The sequence below is a fragment of the Coniosporium apollinis genome (genome assembly GCF_000281105.1).
Source record: "Coniosporium apollinis CBS 100218 chromosome Unknown supercont1.65, whole genome shotgun sequence".
NCBI lineage: Eukaryota > Fungi > Ascomycota > Dothideomycetes > Coniosporium > Coniosporium apollinis.
In genome coordinates, this window is record NW_006913327.1 from 70791 (window position 1) to 87819 (window position 17029).

Here is a 17029-nt window from a genome sequence, read left to right on the forward strand (position 1 = left end):
TACAAAGCTCAGCCAGCGAGCTATCCAAGCTCAAGCTGCAGTCATGCGCAAAGAAGACGAATATGTATGGACGGAGAAGAGGATGAAGTGCATCGTGAACAAGAACAACAAGACTGGTTGCAGTGCGAAGATGGGTATATCCTGGATGTCCGGCCCGATGCAAGTCGCAATGCAGAAGGAGATTCGTTACGAACGCAGGAATATCAGCACGACCCAGGCGGAAGGCATTAGCCGTGGATCCAATGTTGAAATGATTCGTGAGTGACGAGATATGCTCGATGGGTTATACCTCAGCTGAGGTTCAGTCGGTTGGTCTCCTCGTCCAGCTCTTGCATGTCGATGTCGTTGATTTGATAAGTTGGTGGCGACGCTGGTACATCCTCGTACATCGGAGGCTGTTCCTCGTCCCAAGCGATTCCCAGTCCGCTCCGCTCCGTGAGGAGTAAATTGAACTGCGTGCGCAACACCCGAGCAGCACCGGTCGGTGTAATCTGGGTCGGTTTCTTGAGCGGTGCCCACTCCTCCGCGACGACCATCTCGACTACAAGCAGGTGTTTAATTTCCAGTCCGTTCGCAGCTGACACGTCGCAGGCCGGCTTGAGCGAGGGGTTGACTGCCGCCTTGAATTCGCACTCGATCGTTCCGTCGTCGAAATCAGACTTCCACCCGCTCTTGATATCATCGGATCCGACCACGGTGGTGTTGTCGTGAGAGATGCCGTTGCCTTCGCCGCCCACTTTAGCGGCATGCTTCGGGCAGGCGGGAGAGACCATACGTTCCAACTCTTCGATACGCCACGTGAACTTTCGCAGTCGCCAGCGCGTTTGGGACTCCTTGTTCTTGGTCGACACGCCGGTCATCTTCATCTCGACCTTGAAGTCGCCAATGGGGTGGATCACCGGGGGTAACGTGACATGCATGGTGAGGTTTGTAGGCGGGAATATCCGCATGGAGTTTTTGGGGTTTCCCGGCGTAATGGCACGGCATACTTTGATAGGCAGCTCGAAGGTGACCTTGTCACCGGTAGATGTGATTGCCAGAGCCGAGAGCCTGTACTCGACGGTTACAAGCGAGCCGTGCGTAGTTGCGGGCAAGTGGCCTGGGATCATGTAGCTGCACGGGAAGCTGTGCTCGCCCTTATTGAGTTTCAGTGGACCTGCGCTGAATGTCCACTTCTTCAACTCGTCGACTTTGGTAGTGCAGTCCGGACAGTGCTGAGAAACAGGTTTTTTCATTGTGACCAAAGCCAGGAACTGCATGCAGAATCTGTCCAGAGTGACGCTAGGATCCTTGACGTCGACTTTCAACTGGCACGAAAACAGCGCACCGGAAGACTGCGAAGGCGTGCCGAAGAAGACGACTGGCGGCGACTCAACGACGACGTTCAGCTTCAGTGGCCTGACGGGCTCCAGCTTCGGGCTGCTCTTCTTGCCAATGCCAATGCCGAGGCTGTGACGCTTAATGATGTCCATGCTGTCGCGTCTCTTCGATTCCAACCGTATGAAAGGTTCTGAAGGCGGTTGAAGTAATGCTGGAGGAGCCTGTGTCTTGGAGGAGTTGGTCTTGTTTTTGCTGGAAACGAGCACAGATGGTGAAGAGCTCCTGCCAAACAGCATCCGGGTTGGCATGGTCAAGGAAGACGGGGAGGAAGGCGGTGAGGCAAGCTTTCTACTAGTGGAGGCTTGTTCACGAGCTGGTCTGGTGCTGATTGAGACGGGGAGCGCAGGTGAGGAGCAAGACAAACATAACGGGAGGTGTTGAATTCACACAACTCGAGGGGGCGTGGGGTGGGCATGGCTGTTTATGAGGCAAGGCGAGCTGAAGCACGGCTGATGACTGTTTGACGTTTGACGGTGTACGAAGGCTTGTTACGGCGATGGTGCCATGGATCTGGCGGCCAAGAGGTCGGGAACGGTTCTGCAGCTGTCACAGGCACACGAAGAAAAACTGAGTTACAGCGGGGCAGCCCGCACAAGCCTCCGGGCTCACGACTGCATGGAGTTGCCCTACAGGGAAGAAGCCCATCTGACGAAGCCATGCCTCGCATCATTCCCCAGCTGAGGCGCTGACCAACCGGCAACTCAGGTCCGTCTTCCTCCAATTGACCCAACGTATCGCTCCAAATCTCACGAAGTCTTCACCAACGACGGGGACTGCCAAGCGGTACTTCAGCTCGTCTCGCGCTGATGTCCGAACACCCCTTCCCTGAACCACACACAGCTTCCTGGCTGGTTCGGCGTTGACTCGCTCGTGATTCAATGCTGACGCTAACGAAGTTTTGAACCAGACCGGTGAAGCTTGTCGAGTCAAGCCACCGAGAATTTTCCAATGGCCTCTTTTTAGGCATTCGTGCCACGACCTCTTCCCCGCGATCTCAGCCCACGCCGCCAAAAGGAACCGGACCATCCCCCGTGCCGCCGCGTTGACGATCAAGAGGGCACATCTCCGTGGAAACCGTCATGCACCCCAGATTCTCCTCAAAGCTTCAGGCCTTCATCGTTGTCGAACATGTCGTCATTATGCTCCAGCATGCAGGATGAAGCTCGAGAACGTGCCTAGATCAACGACGCCAGGTAACCATGCATACTTTTAGGTAATTGAATGCAATTTTCGTTTTCTTCTTTCGGTTGACCGTTGAGTCCACTTTCGTCGTCCGTTCCGTGCGGTTTCTTCTCGGGGCCCGCCGCCATCGAGTAATAAAGTTCCACGACAGGGCGCCGGGGGGCTCATTGCCGCTGCGACCAGGCCAACAACAGCATTTCTCTTACTCGATCGTGACGCGGGCGTGGGGCTGCCCCGGAACCCATGCCGCCTGCAACGTGGTGCCAAGCCCGCTTCAGCCACACTTTGGCCGATCTTCCGTCCCGTCGGTCGGCCCCGAATATGTCGCGAGCGCTTCGGCCTTTGAGCCTCCAACGCTTGCGCGGTTCGTTGAATACAACATCATGCCGTGAAAGTATCGGAAACGACTTCCAAGGTCGGTTGCTCTCAGGATCGTGGGGAGCATCGTCTGTACGCGGTAGGACGCACACCAGCGTGATTGCTTCATATCTTTCTCCTCTTTCCTGAGTGTCGTTCCCGGCGTTCGTTCATCAAGAGCATCGGCCGCTGATCTCGCAAGGGGCAGCAAGAGCTCCCCGTGTTGCGGGTGAAGTTTTACCACGACGTCTTGACGAGTAAGAATATTACTCATTCAAATATGCTTATGTCTTCGGAGCCCGGTTGTTGTTCCGGTAGCATTACATAAGTTCCTCATAACATTACTGGAAGCGAATGGTACGAAGAGGCTGGTCGCAAGCTCACAATATCTGTTTGTTTACAATCAGAGCTTGGCAGGGGCTTCTTCGAATGACATTTTAGCATTTCCCCATCTATAACAACAGAATTTTCCCATTCCTTCTCTGCCTCTTGCCGCTGATCCGAGCGCGTTTGAGGACTTTGTTATCTATCATATTCAGAGTTGGGCGCGTAGTTTTCTAGTCTCAAGAACTCGCTGTGCCATCGTTTGTAAGGGAAGCTTGACGGCGGCTTGCGGTGCCACCTTTTCATCTCTAAGTATGGCGTTACCGGGACGCTGGAAAGGCACAGAGGTCTCGCACGGGTAAAATTCGACTCCAGTCATAGGACGTTCTTCAAAGAGTTCCACGCTCCAGCTTGTAAAGAGATGTTGCCGCTATAGGCCACAGCTTGCAGTCCCAACTTGTAGGATCGCCTTGCACGGATGGCTCCTTACAGCTAGGCCAACAAGCTCGCAAGCCGATGACGGTCAATACAAAGCGGTCCCTCAAAGATGCCCTTAAGATCAGGATCTTAGCAGAAATTATCCGCTACCCCTCTCATCCCACACAAATTCCTCAGATACAAGCATTGAACAAATAGCCCCTTGGAAGCCGTAGCTGAGCCGCTGGTGCCCAGGCTGGGCTCGTCTTTGGCACTCCGAACGCCTCCCATGTACCGTTCATGCCATGTTTCGTAACCCTTGAGCCTTGAGGTTCCCTCTAGTAATGTCAAGCCCAGCGTAGGATACACCCGCAGGAAATCCTGTGTTTTGCACAGACCCCCTATTCCTCCATAGCGTCCACTACCTTCACCTCCTGCGTCGCCGTGCTGTAGTATCTGCAAACACATCAGCATATTCCCCTTCCCTCGCACCAATGGAGACTAGAAGAAGCTTGAACTCACGCTTTCATCTGCACCCTAAACTCCGCCATCGCGACCCCGAACATCTTCAACAGCGCTGTCTGGTTCGAGTTGAGCGTCTCCCCCTCTTTACACACTGTGTACTCCGTGTCCAACACAACCTTCCCCTTCACCAGCTTCGTCGGCATCCCCCACTTCCGCACCGTGACCTCCAGGCTATGCGGCAGCGGCACGTCGTCCTCTTCAGCCAGCTCGCCACCCCGGCTGTGCACCACACCCTCAGGGATGGTAAAGGTACGGTCCGCAACCGTGCCAGCGCGGGCATAGTCCGTCTGAGCGTACGCAGCAAAATGATCCAGTATCTCCCGCGGTTCCCTGTTCGTGAACAGCAAGCCCACATTTCCAGCCAGATGCTCGGACAGCTTGGCGAGGTTCGGAAGGTGCTCGCTCGAGGCATCGGTCCCAAGCGCCTTCGCCATAACCTTCGTCTTGCCGAAGAAGATCCTGCTATCCGCGAATTCAGTCCGCACGTCTTTGAGGTATGTGTTGCGCATGTTTTCGACGGAGAAGACGAAGATATGGGAGTAGGTGTCGGCGGCTTCGCGGACGGCGGTGAAGAGGCGTTCTGAAAGCTCTTTGCCTTTCTTTTCGACTTTGGAGAGGTGGACTACTTTTGCGCGCTTTGATTTGGGCATCTTGGCTGTAGGGAGAAGCTGGGTGGTGCTTCGAGGGTGGACTGAAGCTTTGGATGCTACCGCGAGTCGCAACTTTGCGGCGCGCAGAGAAAAGTTGAAGTGCGCTGTTCCGCCAGGGCAGTTTTTCGCGGGCGGTGAGCGGAATTGCCGTCAAGTCAACCTTGGCTTTCCCGTGATGACGCCCGCAGCTATGCCAAATAATCCAACTCGAACTGCTTGATCATGGCACGCAAATGTCTCTTTTGAGCTCGCCGCGTAGCTCAGAATGCCGCCCCGAGACCTGAAACATGCTGGGGTTCATGGACTACGTGCAGAAGGCCTTCCTTGAAGCGTCCAACTGGAACCAGGACAACTCGTACTCCACCTTGACAGCGACAGCTCAGGGTGCGCCATCCTACCGACCCAGACACAAAAGTTCCAAATTGCTGACACTGCCTCATAGCTCTGCTTGACTTTGAGACGCCTCGTGGGTTGCGCCTGAACGTCTCCTCGCTCGCCTCGCCCAAATTCGCAAGCTCCTATACCATTGGGACAGTCGGTCTGGTTGACGGATCGCTGTCATATCTTTACTCTTCTCTGCCGCTTGAGGCCAGGTTCAAGAGCAGCGAGATAGATCTTCACCATGTCATACAAGGCTATAGGCAGCTGCAGGACCTCAGACAGCCCGACCAATCGTGGTGGTGGGAGGTGTGGCACAAAGGGAAGAGGGTAGACCGAAGAGGTAGATAATCAGTTCAGTAGGACGCGGGTGATTGAGTACTGACTGTTTAATAGATGCACTGTTGTACGGCCGTCTCTTCCTCCCTCAATCCACACTCGAGGCGCTGTACCTCCGCCGACTATCGCCTTCGCGGCAGCTGAAGGTCTCGGCCGTCAGCGATGCCAGGCTGCCGAACGGAGGTACCATCCTCACCTTGCTCCAGAATGACTTCGGCAAGTACAGCACAGAGTATCTATACAGCACGGACAGCGCGCTCCTCGGCGTGCGCGGCCTCTACAACTTCGGGCCGGACCCACGGACCGCGACGTCGCAAGATGTGCAAGCAGAGCCCGTATACGGCCGGTTCAGCGCAGGCGCCGAGCTCTACTACGGCCTCCTCAACAAGAGCGGCGGCATGAGCACCGGTATCCGCTTCACAACTCTACCGCAGCATACCGGGTTCCCTTACACCATGACACTAACCCTAAACCCCCTGATGGGCAACCTCTCCTCGACCTACGCCGTCAAAGCCGGGCAGAACCTCGCGCTATGCTCGCGCTTCGACTTCAATTTCTACTCGTACGAGAGCGACCTGCAGCTGGGCTGCGAGCTGTGGCGCCGACGCGGGCCGGATGCGGAAGTGGAGTGGGCGTCGAAGATGCTGCGGCCGGACTGGGAGCGACCGGCTGTGCGGCCGGACGGGGATGTGGCGGGGGTGCTCAAGGCGAGGGTGGATCAGAACTGGAGGGCGGGCGTGCTGTGGGAGGGACGGATCAGGGAGCTGCTGTTCACGCTGGGCACGAGCTTTGATTTGAAGCGGAGGGATCACATCTTCAGGGCGGTTGGGGTGGAGCTGCAGTATTCGACTTGAGCCGTGCTGCGGCGGCCAGGCGATATCCTGGAGAAGAGAGCATCGACGCCCTGGTGGCTTCATCCTCAACTGCCCGACTCGCGACCTGTGCGGCCGAAGTCGAGGATCTTCCCGGCGCAGTCATGCGGTTGAGCAGCTTCGGCCACTTTTTGCGGTCGGTGCGGTCGAGAACGCGGCAGAGCATCGGACGGGTGTGCATCGCGCCCTGTAGCGCGTCGTGCCTGCAGCGGCAAGCGAGAAGCTTCCAATAAGGGAGCAAAGGGGTTGCAACGAAGGTGTTCATGGACTTCGAGATATTTAGATTGCCAGCAGGGAGCCTTCCTCGAAGACATGCAATGGAGGTTCTGGAAGCTCAAGAATCTTTTTACTGGGAGCTTAGGAAGTCCTCTCTGAAGCCTCCAAAGCGGATTCTGACTGCATGACTTCAGGGGCAAAGCGTTAGGAGCACTGTTCGTCTGACAAGCTGACCTCGGGGCAGCCGTGCCTGTTCCTGCGTTAGGGCAGAAGAAGTGCAGTAGCCAAAGCCTCGATTGGCCAATGGCATGACCCTGACGGCGTCCAAGCATGCATGGTTCAGCCGCTGGCGCTTTTTCCAACGGCGCCGCCTGCCTTGCGGGGCGTGCGCCCTCCCCGATTGCGGAGGGGAGATCGTACAGGCGGAGATGGGAGCAGATACGATGCAGACAGAGCGTGTCACGACAGAATGATGCTCTTTAGGACGCAACAGCGCGACTCAGTGGTCGACTTCCCAAGGTAGAGCCGTTGATGGTGTTTTGACGGGCTGTCAAGCGGACTGGCGTGGGCTGCGGGTTGTTCCTTAGCGGGCTGCTTGGCGCTGCACAACGTCGACCCGCTCGATCCAGCCTAGCGCCCCTTATCGCCCTCTGCCGCCCGCAAGCCCCTTCTCACCCTCTTCTTCCCCCCCCGTGAACTCGAGCCTCGACACACTCATTTCTTTCCAACCCGCGAGCTTGAACTGGATTTCGACATTGTCGCGAGACTGTGTGCGATTCCTCACCACCTTCCTTTCCATTGTTGCTTTCATCGTGGTCTGCCGTCACTCCTTCCGGCGCCCGACACCTTTCTTTATTGGCATAGCGCCGTCCCTTCCTTTAATCCACCTGTCCGTCCTTTCAGACCCGACCTCGGGGATCGCTACGCCGCCGGTTGGACAATCCCTTCTTGCTTGGAAAGAGCAAAGCTCGGCTCCACTCGCTCGCCCGGACGACCTCAGAAGTTCCGCGAGCATCGCCCTGACTCGAGTCTGCGCTGGAAGATCTTCAAACCATCACCTTCTCACTGGCAGAGTCACCGGAGGCCCTCTCTTCAATTGTTACGACTACCACGACAAGCCATCGTTCGGCTGGACACGTCACCTGTATAGTACAATAGTCATCACTCCAAACACCAACGAGACCCCGACTGCTGCCACCGCATAACCAAATCAACAATGGATCAATTGGAGGCCACCAGGATGGCCTCCACGCCCTCTCCCGCGCCTTCGGCCGGAACCACCCACAGCTCCGCGTCACGTAGACCGCCGCGCAAGAGCACACTAACCCAGCAGCAAAAGAACCAGAAGCGACAAAGAGCCACGCAGGATCAACTGGTCACCCTCGAGATGGAATTCAGCAAGAACCCGACGCCTACAGCCGTCGTGCGGGAGAAGATAGCCCAGGACATCAACATGACAGAGCGCTCCGTGCAGATCTGGTTCCAGAATAGGTGCGCTCCAAGGCGATTGCAGCCACACGAGGATGCTAACCTTCCGTAGGCGAGCGAAGATAAAGAATACCGTGAAGAAGAGCATCGAAAGTGGCGAAGATTGTAACGACATCCCAGAGTCTATGCGCCGCTACCTCGCTCTGCAGGCTATGGAGTCTGGCAAATCCCTGGGAAGGGACTTGCTTGGGCGAAGCGGAGGTGGGATGACGCCTTACGGAAGCGGATCGATGCTATTCAACGGTGAGACGAGCTCAGCGAAAGTTGGTGAGTAGTGTTCTCCAACCTTCTGTCCATGCGCATTTGCTGAAACTGCGGTAGTCATTCATCATTTCGCATGCCGATCGCTAAGCGTCGGCTCGTGGCGACGAGTCGGCCAGAGCGCGATGGATCTCGTGATCTTCTACTCACCGGAGAAGTGCTGCATCACATACTACATCAACAATGATTCCGCTGGTTATAAGATTGAATACCCGTTCTCCTACATCAAGAACATCACACTCGACAACGGGGATGTGCTAAGCAACGCCGAGGGCGCAGCCCAGCGGCCGGGAGGTCTCATCGTCGAGTTGAACCGACCCCCGAATTTCTTCATGGATTCATCTGGATCCGGCGGCTTCTACCAATGTGGCGACTTCACAGAAGACCAACAAGCTTCGCAGGTACTCGTGCACCACCTTGGCGGCCACCCGAAGGTCTTGAGCACGCAACTGGCGAAGCTGGTGACGCTCGATTCGTTTCAGAACCGGCATAGCGCTTTCGATCCCAACACACTCGCCGTCTCAGCGCCCGTCTCGCCGATCCATATTCCCCGTCCGGCATCGCAACCCAACCACATCACTCATCCCCAGCATTTCGGAATGCCGCCGCCAGAGCATCCCTTCAGCTTTGGTCTCCAACCGCGTGGACACAAACGGCAGAGAAGCCGATCCGTGCCAGTCGCCATCGACTTCTCCATGTTCCGGCAACAACCCATGCCGTCATTCCTCATCCAGCACCAGGAGCACTCTCCGTACATCCCGAACCCCGACATCTTCGCGCCGATACCGCAAGCACCCCCTATGATGGCGCCGATGGGCCCAACCCTCAGCATCGACACATCTGCCGGCTTCGGCATGGACTTCCGGCAGCATCCCATGTCGGCCACCACCGCCAACTCGCCGCCCTCAGAATACGGCACGCCAGCCTTCTACACCTCGGGTCCGGCGCCCGACAACATGGCCGCCGCAAACTTCGGCACCCCCTTCAACATGCCCTTCCTATCGCCGCCCATGATCGACCCCTCGAGCGTAATGCATCCCTCCGTCTCCCCGCTCTCACACATGTCCCACCACGGCGACCCAGTGATAGCGGACCAGTCCCCGCCCATGACGTCCATCGGGCGCAGCGCGTCGGCGGACCTGTACCGCATGTCGCATGACCCGACCATGGGTGAGGATGCGCTGTCGCTGGGCGACTTCTACTCGAAGCAGTCGTTCAGTCTCCCGTTTCGGGATCCGCCGGGTCCGGGCGAGGAGGTCCTGGATGAGTTCGATCTGAGCAACCTCGTCTCGTTTGGCCCCCTCGATCCCTCGAGCTTGAGCCCGGAGACGGTGTACCATTCGGGGGCGTCGACGTGATGTTGCTACCACCATCACGTGTTCCACTTCACGTGTTTTTGCGTCGCCACGCGCGCGCGGTCTTCTTTCACCCCGCCTTATATTTCGCTGAAATTGCGACCGTGGTTTTTTTCTTTTGAGTCTCTGATCTTTTTTTTCTTCTACCTAATGCAGGCCTGAACGAATCTCTTGCGCGTGTATCTTGGGGCTGCGGGGCGTTGCCGGGTTGTGATTGCTGGGGACAGGGGGACATACCACAGGCCAGGATACCATGCGCGCGACAGGGCGGACTGGTGGATCCTGCGCCACTTCACTGGGAGGAGGTTAGTGTTTGATTCTGTTTTGGCTGTGTGCCACTACGTTTTTTGCGAAGTTGGGGCATCTCGTGTTGATGGAGGCTTATGTTTGTATTTGTGAAGCCGTCTCGTTTGTGTTGTTTGGAGGTCTTTGGTGAAGCTTGGGAGCGCGTTGGGTATTGAGTGCCGGACAAGGCCGCTGGGCGGGCTAATGGTATTGAAGCCAGTTGTGGGGAGGGGGCGCTACTTTGGGGCTGCAGGTTGGATGGGCGATCTCCGCGCTGAGCGTGTAAAGTTGAAATAGGCATATGGATTGAGATACTGGTTCAATGTCCACGGCGTGTGTCCTGTTGCCCGTTTCGCTCGCCGCTTGTAAATGTCTGTTCGGCAGGGGTTAATCCTCTGCTGTGATGTTTCCGGCCAGCGATGTTTGTTCTATGCGTATCTACAACTTCTACGACCAAGACGATAAAACCGGCAAGGCCTTTGTCCTCAACAGAAATTCTTGGGCTGGACAAGTGAGTCGGTGGCGTTCAGTATCGTCATATCCAGGTTCAGCAGTAGAAATCCGAAAATGGTTTTGTTAGTGCATCAAACGACTCCGTTCAACTCAGAGCAACGCAGTAAAATCTACACGTCACAGCTAATCTATACGACACAAGCTGCCTGTATCCGGCCGCGACAACAAGACGCCAGAACGCCTCTACCATGCATCGTCAGTTGAATACCGATCCTCATTTCTAAACCTCCTTGATCTTGCACTGCCAACCCGACTCCTGGTTCAAAAGGGGAAGACTGCCAAAGATGTCAGCCTACAATCCGCACTATTAAGCGAGTAAGCACAAGAACAGGACCCACCTCGCGCCCAAACACCACCCCAACTCATTGCCCCTAATCTTCTTCGCGATCCTCACCTCCCTATCAATCGGCATCTCATACCCGGTATGCAGCAGCGCCAGCATGAAGTTCAGATCCAGACAATGCTCCGCGCGTCCCCTCAACTCCTCGACCGCGCCCTCGATGCTGTGAAACACATCCCACGCCTTCTCGCCGTGGCAGACTCGAGATGTCAGCTCGTGCAGCTCGCGCAGCGTAAACGACTCGGGCATCCCGAGCGGCTGGGTGCGGTCGTAGAAGTAGGAGAAGAGGTAGACGTCCTCGCGCGCGAAGGTCTTGGACAGGGAGGGCTGGTGCACGCCGTTGAAGGCGCAGGGGGCGATCTTGCACTCGGCTTCTTTGGCCAGCGTCTTCTCGGCCAGGGCGCGACATTGCGCGGGGGAGCCGTCGCGGGGGCCTTGCATCAGCACTTCGAGCTCGGAGCCGTCGAGCTCGACTTTCACGGTGCGGTTCATGCCCGGCGCGATGCAGGGGTTCATGACGGGCTTCGTGGCCCAGGCGCCCGTCTTGTCTTCCTCGTGCATGGCTTGCGCGACCACTTTGTGGATGTTGCGCCGCGCTTCCATGAGCCCGTAGCCGAGATACGAGTGCTGGTAGAGTGAGAACTCGCGGCCGCCGAAGTTGAGCTCGTACTTGTGATCGCCTTCGTGCATCTTTTCTGGGAGGCCTCCCGAAGGGCTGCCGGGGAAGGTCGGCTGGAAGACGATCTGCGTGGAGCCGCCGCCGAGATCGAACACGGCGGCCGTAGGATTCTTGTCCGGGCCGCCGATCTTGCCGAGTAAGTAGTTGGCCGTGATCCAGGCGTAAACGCCTTCGTCTTTGCCGTCCATGACCTCGACCCCGCCCTTGGAGTCCGAGACGAGGGGGAAGGGGTACTCGGTCTCTATGCGTCGGCGGACGGCTTGGAGGATCTTGTCGCTCATCTCTGGGCCGAGCTTCCGGAGCCCGGCTGTTGCTTTGACGGCAACTGGGGTGCAGGCTTGGAGCTTCTTGGGCACTTTCTCTACCGCGACCTGCAGGAGGACATCCAGGCTCTTTGCCGCACCCTCTGCGTCAGCCCCATAGGAGCTGAGACCAGACCCGCCCGGCTTCTTGTCCGTCTGCTTGAACACCTCATCTTCCAGCTCCGGCGTGGGGCCGCAGTTGTTGAACCTATAGACGTGTATCCGCGAGCCGGTGCTCCCAGCATCGATCATGAGCGCATACTGGATGAGCGGCTTGTGTGGGCTATACGACTTCGTGCATTTGCTCGTTGCAACAGACGGGTCCGACGCAACGTCTCCTCCGGGGAATGGTGCTCCGCTGCGGTCGCCAGGCGCGAGATAGAAGATGACGAGGAGCAGAAAGGCGATGATGCCACCTGTCTTCAGGTATCGCGCCCTTTGCCCTTGATTCATCCACACGGTCTGGATATCCTTCATGAGGCCTGGCGGGCCGATGGAGTCGGTGCAGGAATGGGAATGTCGATTGGGCTTCTCGAACGGATCGGGGACGCTGGAGTGGGCGGGTAGCGAGACGGATGTGCGGCGGCGTGGGCTAGAGTTGGAGGTGAAGCTGAAGTAGGACCACAAATTGGGACGTCTGGAGACGTCGACGCTACTGGACATATGATGGCCGCGAGCCTAGTGGAATGGAATGCAGGCTGAAGGAGGAACACCTTCAACACGTCAGACTCGAGACATCCGGGGGCCAAAGGGGGTAGAATGGCAGGGTTTACCTCGACATCAACGAAAACGAGCGTGGACTACTGGGTGCCTGTATTGAAGCAATTGGTCAATCGGAAGGACCCCTATGCTGGGGCAAAAAAGACGCCAAAGATAACTCTTTCAGCCACAGTTTTCGCCGCCTTACCCGTTCCTGCCTCGCCCCTCAACAGCAAGGCTTACGCGCGCCACGCTTTACCCGAACGGAAGCAGCTTTGCCGCAGAGCCGCGAGATCAGATCGGATAAGATAAGATCTCGGCGACCATCGTGGAATCTGCAGGAACGCTGCGTAAACGCGCCACCCAGTGTTGCCTCGTGATAATACATAGAACGTTCGCCGCCTTGAGCGGTTTCTAACCACAAAGCAAAGCACTGGTAGAAGCCAAACACTCACCGCGAGTACTGAGAACTGGTAGATTGCTTACGCCACATCATGGACGTCGAACTCTACGTCTACGACCTCTCCAAGGGCATGGCCCGACAGATGTCACGCCAGTTCCTGGGCATACACATTGGCGCCGTATACCACACCGCCGTCGTCTTTGGAGGCGTCGAATACTTCTTCGGCGCCGGTGTGCAAACATGTTATCCAGGCACAACTCATCACGGCGCCCCGATGGAGATAATACCGTTAGGCCGAACAGACCTCCCGCTCGACGTGATACTGGAGTACCTGGAGTCACTAAAGCAAATATACACCAGGGAGTCTTACGATCTATTCCTGCACAACTGCAACAATTTCTCGAATGACTTCGCCATGTTCCTGGTTGGAAGAGGGATCCCAGACCACATCACCTCGCTGCCACGGACGGTGCTGAACACGCCCTTCGGCGCGATGCTGAGGACGCAGATCGACAGCTCGATGAGGTCTATCACGCAAGCTCCTGTGCCGTCGCGGCAGGTCCCTCCAGTCAAGGCGGCCACAGCGAGGGTAACAAATGGAGCCTCGAACGGGACCTCGAGCAGGATTTCGAATGGGACATCTACCAACGGAGTTCCTAAGACCGCATCAGCTGCTTCGTTTGCCCCTGGTGAAGTCCACTATGCGACCACCATCGAGAAGGTGGACAAGCTACTAGCATCCGCCAAAGAAAAATGCGCCATCATCTTCTTCACCAGCTCAACCTGCGCGCCCTGCAAAATCGTCTACCCTGCGTACGACCAGTTAGCTGCAGAAGCCGGCGACAAAGCCGTGTTCATCAAAATCGATTTGAATTCCTCTGATCCCCAAATCGCTTCCCGCTACTCCGTCCGCGCGACCCCGACCTTCATCACTCTCCTCCGCGGCATCAAGCAAGAGCAATGGTCCGGCGCCAACGAAGCCCAGCTGCGCGGAAACGTCCAGCTCCTCCTCTCCGCCGCTTTCCCGCCGCACCCCCACTCATCTCTGAACCTCACGCACTTCCACCGCGCGAGCCTCCGCCCTGAACTCTTCACGCGGATTCCCCCGCTCGACAAACTCACCGCCAAGCTCGGCAAAGCGGCCAACGACTCCGCCGTCCTGGCCGTGAGAAGCTTCATCAGCACGCGCCAGTCCTCCGGCGCCATCGAGGCTCCACCCCCTGACCTCCCAGCTTTCGGTGCTTTCCTGCGTCGTGCGACGGAGGAGCTGCCCGCCGAGGTCCTGTTCGCGGCGTACGACCTGCTGCGCGTGAGTCTCGTCGACGCGCGCGTAGCTGGTTTCTTCGCCGAGGAGGCCGAGGCGCGGACGCTGCGGTGTCTGGTCGGTCATGTCAACGCGCTGGGCCAGGGGTGTCCGTACAACCTCCGCATCGTGACGCTCCAGCTATCCTGCAATCTCTTCGCCTCGCCGCTGTTCCGGAAGTTCCTGCTCGCGGATGCTGAGGTCAGCGAGCTACTGACTACGCTCGTGGCCTCCAGTCTGCTGGACTCGCAGCATGTGAATGTGAGGGTGGCGGCTATGTCGCTGGCGCTGAATCTCGCGTCCGCCGCGCATCGTGTGCGCATGGAGGAGAAGCGAGAAGCGCTGCCTGAGAGCGCTGCGGTGGAGCTTGTGGCGAGCGTGCTGGAGGCGCTGGCGGTGGAGCAGGAGAGTAAGGAGGTTGTGCGGGGGTTGGTGCTTGCTCTGGGTTTCTTGGTTTATATGGCGCCTGAAGGGGGCGAGGTGTTGGATCTGTGCAAGGTTATGGATGCGGAGGGGACGGTGAGGGGGAAGGAGGGGTTGAGTGGTGGGGATGCGGTTGTTAAGGAGGTTGGGAGGGAGATGCTTGGGAAGGGGCTGAGGACTAAGTAGAGGGGCGTTCCTTTCCCGCCCCTTTTTTTTGCATGGAGCTGCGGTGTTGAGGCGCTGCAGTAGGGATATCTTGTATCGTGAGAGTTAGGAAGGAATAGAGCCTAGAGTCATCGGCGGTCGAGCGCCGCGCTAGAAGGGGAATGGCATGGAATCAATGCTCAGATACAGCTCGAACCACTTTAACAACTATTATGAAACCCGTCACATTTCAGTAACGAAAGCATCCAGGGCTGGACATTGTTGGTGTTGATCAGTGCTCTAGTTTTGAGCAGGCAACACATGAGGAACAAGCGCGGACTGATAGCCCACACCGTGAAATTACAAATTACATTGTTTTCTAGTGGCAAACAAGGCTACTAACACATGATGAGAGTAACAGACTCAGGGAAAGCAACTTAAAGAAGCTCCTTCACTGGTCTCCAAGCGGTGGCGACGGGACGAAAGACGGCGTGGGCTACCAGACCGTCCGTTAGCCTGGCCCCCTGTACGCTTTTTAACGAGATTAAAGCAACGGCCTGGCTCCCTGCTACTCTTGGACGACGAACCAGTCTCTTGCCGTTTCAGACACGAAACATATCAGATCAATTAGACAATGCACAACGTCATCTTCTGACGCACCCTCATTCACTCTTCGTCGCGGTGGTTTCGATTGTCTACGTCCTTTCACAGCATGAGTGGTATCCGAGAGCGCTGGAAGACTCTAGGTCTGTGATAGCATGATCACCTCCGTAGGGCTGGTAACGATCTAGGGAGCCATGAAGCCTCGCTGCATAATCATTAGGCTTTGGAGGGAGGAAAATATTCAGAGGAATATTTCGATCTCGAAGACAGAGCATCCTGACACAGAGCGGAGCACAAGAATCTACCCAGATCTCGGAATTTTCGTCGCCTCACAGCTTCTTCGCGCTCTGCTTCTGAAAGAAACTACTTCTGCGGTATGGGATACCCAGGTGTTCTCCAGCGCCCTGGCGGGCTGCGGCGGGATGCCAAGAGCAGTTGCTCCAATGCCGCGTTGCCTCTGTCCAGGGAGTCGCGTGACTTTCGACACAGCCGCACACGGATTTTTTCTACGTTTCCACGTTCCATAGATACAGATTCTCGTAGACAGATTGTCGAGGTACGGTGTTGTCGTTAAGCTTGTTCCGTGCTGGAAGCGCTGGATATCATGCTAGTATGACTGTTCGCGTTTACCCGACTCGTCTGTTGTTTTAAAAGTGATACTGAGCTTCATTCTCCTAACCAGCTATGGGGGCCGCACTCCGAACACATTATTAAGCAGTCTTGTGCCGCTGCCACCGGAGTCTTACTGCTCTTGTGCAAGGGCGGTACAGCCATGACCTGTCCCACCGAAGCTTAAGATGTTAGCTGTCAACCTCCTGAATGCCCACAATGTCCTTCTCCTCGTTCCGTCCCAGTAGCCTACCCATGATACCCCTATTGTTATGAGTAGTACTCATACGGTTCTGCGTCGTGTCTTGATTGCTGTCTTCCTCCCCTTCGCTGCTAGTGCTACTCTCCGCTTCGGGACCCTTTTCTTCGAGCACGCCAAGCCCTAGATTCTGTATCGGTCAGAGACGGCGCCAAGCTTGCCTCTTACACCACAGTCTTACCATCTCGATATACGGCTCATCCACATCATTGCCCTCACTGAGTTGCTCTAGACTCCTCTCCTCCAGCACGCCTGCAGCTTTCTCCTCCTCCAATTCCACATTTGCAGCGGCGATCTGCGGCAAAAATGCTTTTAATCGCTCCTTAAGCGGTAATCCCCCCTCCTCCGCCTCGCCATCTAATCCCGGTGCCCACTGCTGCCTACGCATTTCCGGCTTCTTCCCCCCGCGAAGCGTGGTGATTACCGAGCTATTCTCGCTCTCGCTCTCGTCGTTTTCCTCGAACATGTCTTCGTCTTCACTTTCTGAAGCAGTGTCTGTGTCTTCAGAGGACTCAGCAAGCTCGCTGCTTTCAGCATCACTATCGCCGTCGCTGGGCTCACTCTGCTCGGTGTCCGATGATTTTTTCGTAGAGTAGCTTCCGTCGGTGGAGAAGAGGGCGGAGGCTTCGGATATGGATGGGCCAGAAGTAGAAGCATTACTGTCGCTGTCACTGCCAGACGACGCTTCCGGCGCTGAGAGCTTGCGCTTAACGATGCGGCGGG

At 56.7% G+C, this 17029-nt stretch overlaps 7 protein-coding genes across 7 annotated transcripts; 3 read left to right on the forward strand and 4 right to left on the reverse strand.

The window, feature by feature from the left end:
• Positions 1-290: 290 nt before the first annotated feature.
• On the reverse strand, positions 291-1472 carry W97_08850 (uncharacterized protein; the record flags this gene model as incomplete). Its single annotated transcript, XM_007786717.1, has 1 exon — positions 291-1472. One exon carries the CDS (start codon positions 1470-1472, stop codon positions 291-293), a length of 1182 nt encoding a protein of 393 aa, XP_007784907.1.
• Positions 1473-4178: 2706 nt separating this feature from the next.
• Positions 4179-4835, reverse strand: W97_08851 (uncharacterized protein; the record flags this gene model as incomplete). Its single annotated transcript, XM_007786718.1, has 1 exon — positions 4179-4835. One exon carries the CDS (start codon positions 4833-4835, stop codon positions 4179-4181), a length of 657 nt encoding a protein of 218 aa, XP_007784908.1.
• A 287-nt stretch (positions 4836-5122) lies between these two features.
• On the forward strand, positions 5123-6406 carry W97_08852 (mitochondrial distribution and morphology protein 10; the record flags this gene model as incomplete). The annotated part of the gene is made up of 3 exons (XM_007786719.1): positions 5123-5219; positions 5278-5556; positions 5610-6406. The coding sequence occupies 3 exons, from the start codon at positions 5123-5125 to the stop codon at positions 6404-6406; spliced, it is 1173 nt and encodes a 390-aa protein (XP_007784909.1).
• A 1450-nt stretch (positions 6407-7856) lies between these two features.
• W97_08853 (uncharacterized protein) lies at positions 7857-9747 on the forward strand (the record flags this gene model as incomplete). The annotated part of the gene is made up of 3 exons (XM_007786720.1): positions 7857-8131; positions 8181-8395; positions 8450-9747. The coding sequence occupies 3 exons, from the start codon at positions 7857-7859 to the stop codon at positions 9745-9747; spliced, it is 1788 nt and encodes a 595-aa protein (XP_007784910.1).
• Positions 9748-10762: 1015 nt separating this feature from the next.
• Positions 10763-12526, reverse strand: W97_08854 (uncharacterized protein; the record flags this gene model as incomplete). Its single annotated transcript, XM_007786721.1, has 2 exons — positions 10763-10817; positions 10881-12526. The coding sequence occupies 2 exons, from the start codon at positions 12524-12526 to the stop codon at positions 10763-10765; spliced, it is 1701 nt and encodes a 566-aa protein (XP_007784911.1).
• A 530-nt stretch (positions 12527-13056) lies between these two features.
• W97_08855 (uncharacterized protein) lies at positions 13057-14877 on the forward strand (the record flags this gene model as incomplete). Its single annotated transcript, XM_007786722.1, has 1 exon — positions 13057-14877. The coding sequence occupies one exon, from the start codon at positions 13057-13059 to the stop codon at positions 14875-14877; it is 1821 nt and encodes a 606-aa protein (XP_007784912.1).
• Positions 14878-16238: 1361 nt separating this feature from the next.
• Positions 16239-17012, reverse strand: W97_08856 (uncharacterized protein; the record flags this gene model as incomplete). Its single annotated transcript, XM_007786723.1, has 2 exons — positions 16239-16436; positions 16488-17012. Coding segments are annotated over 2 exons (723 nt in total), but the record flags the coding sequence as incomplete, so codon positions are not given.
• Between the last annotated feature and the right edge of the window lie 17 nt (positions 17013-17029).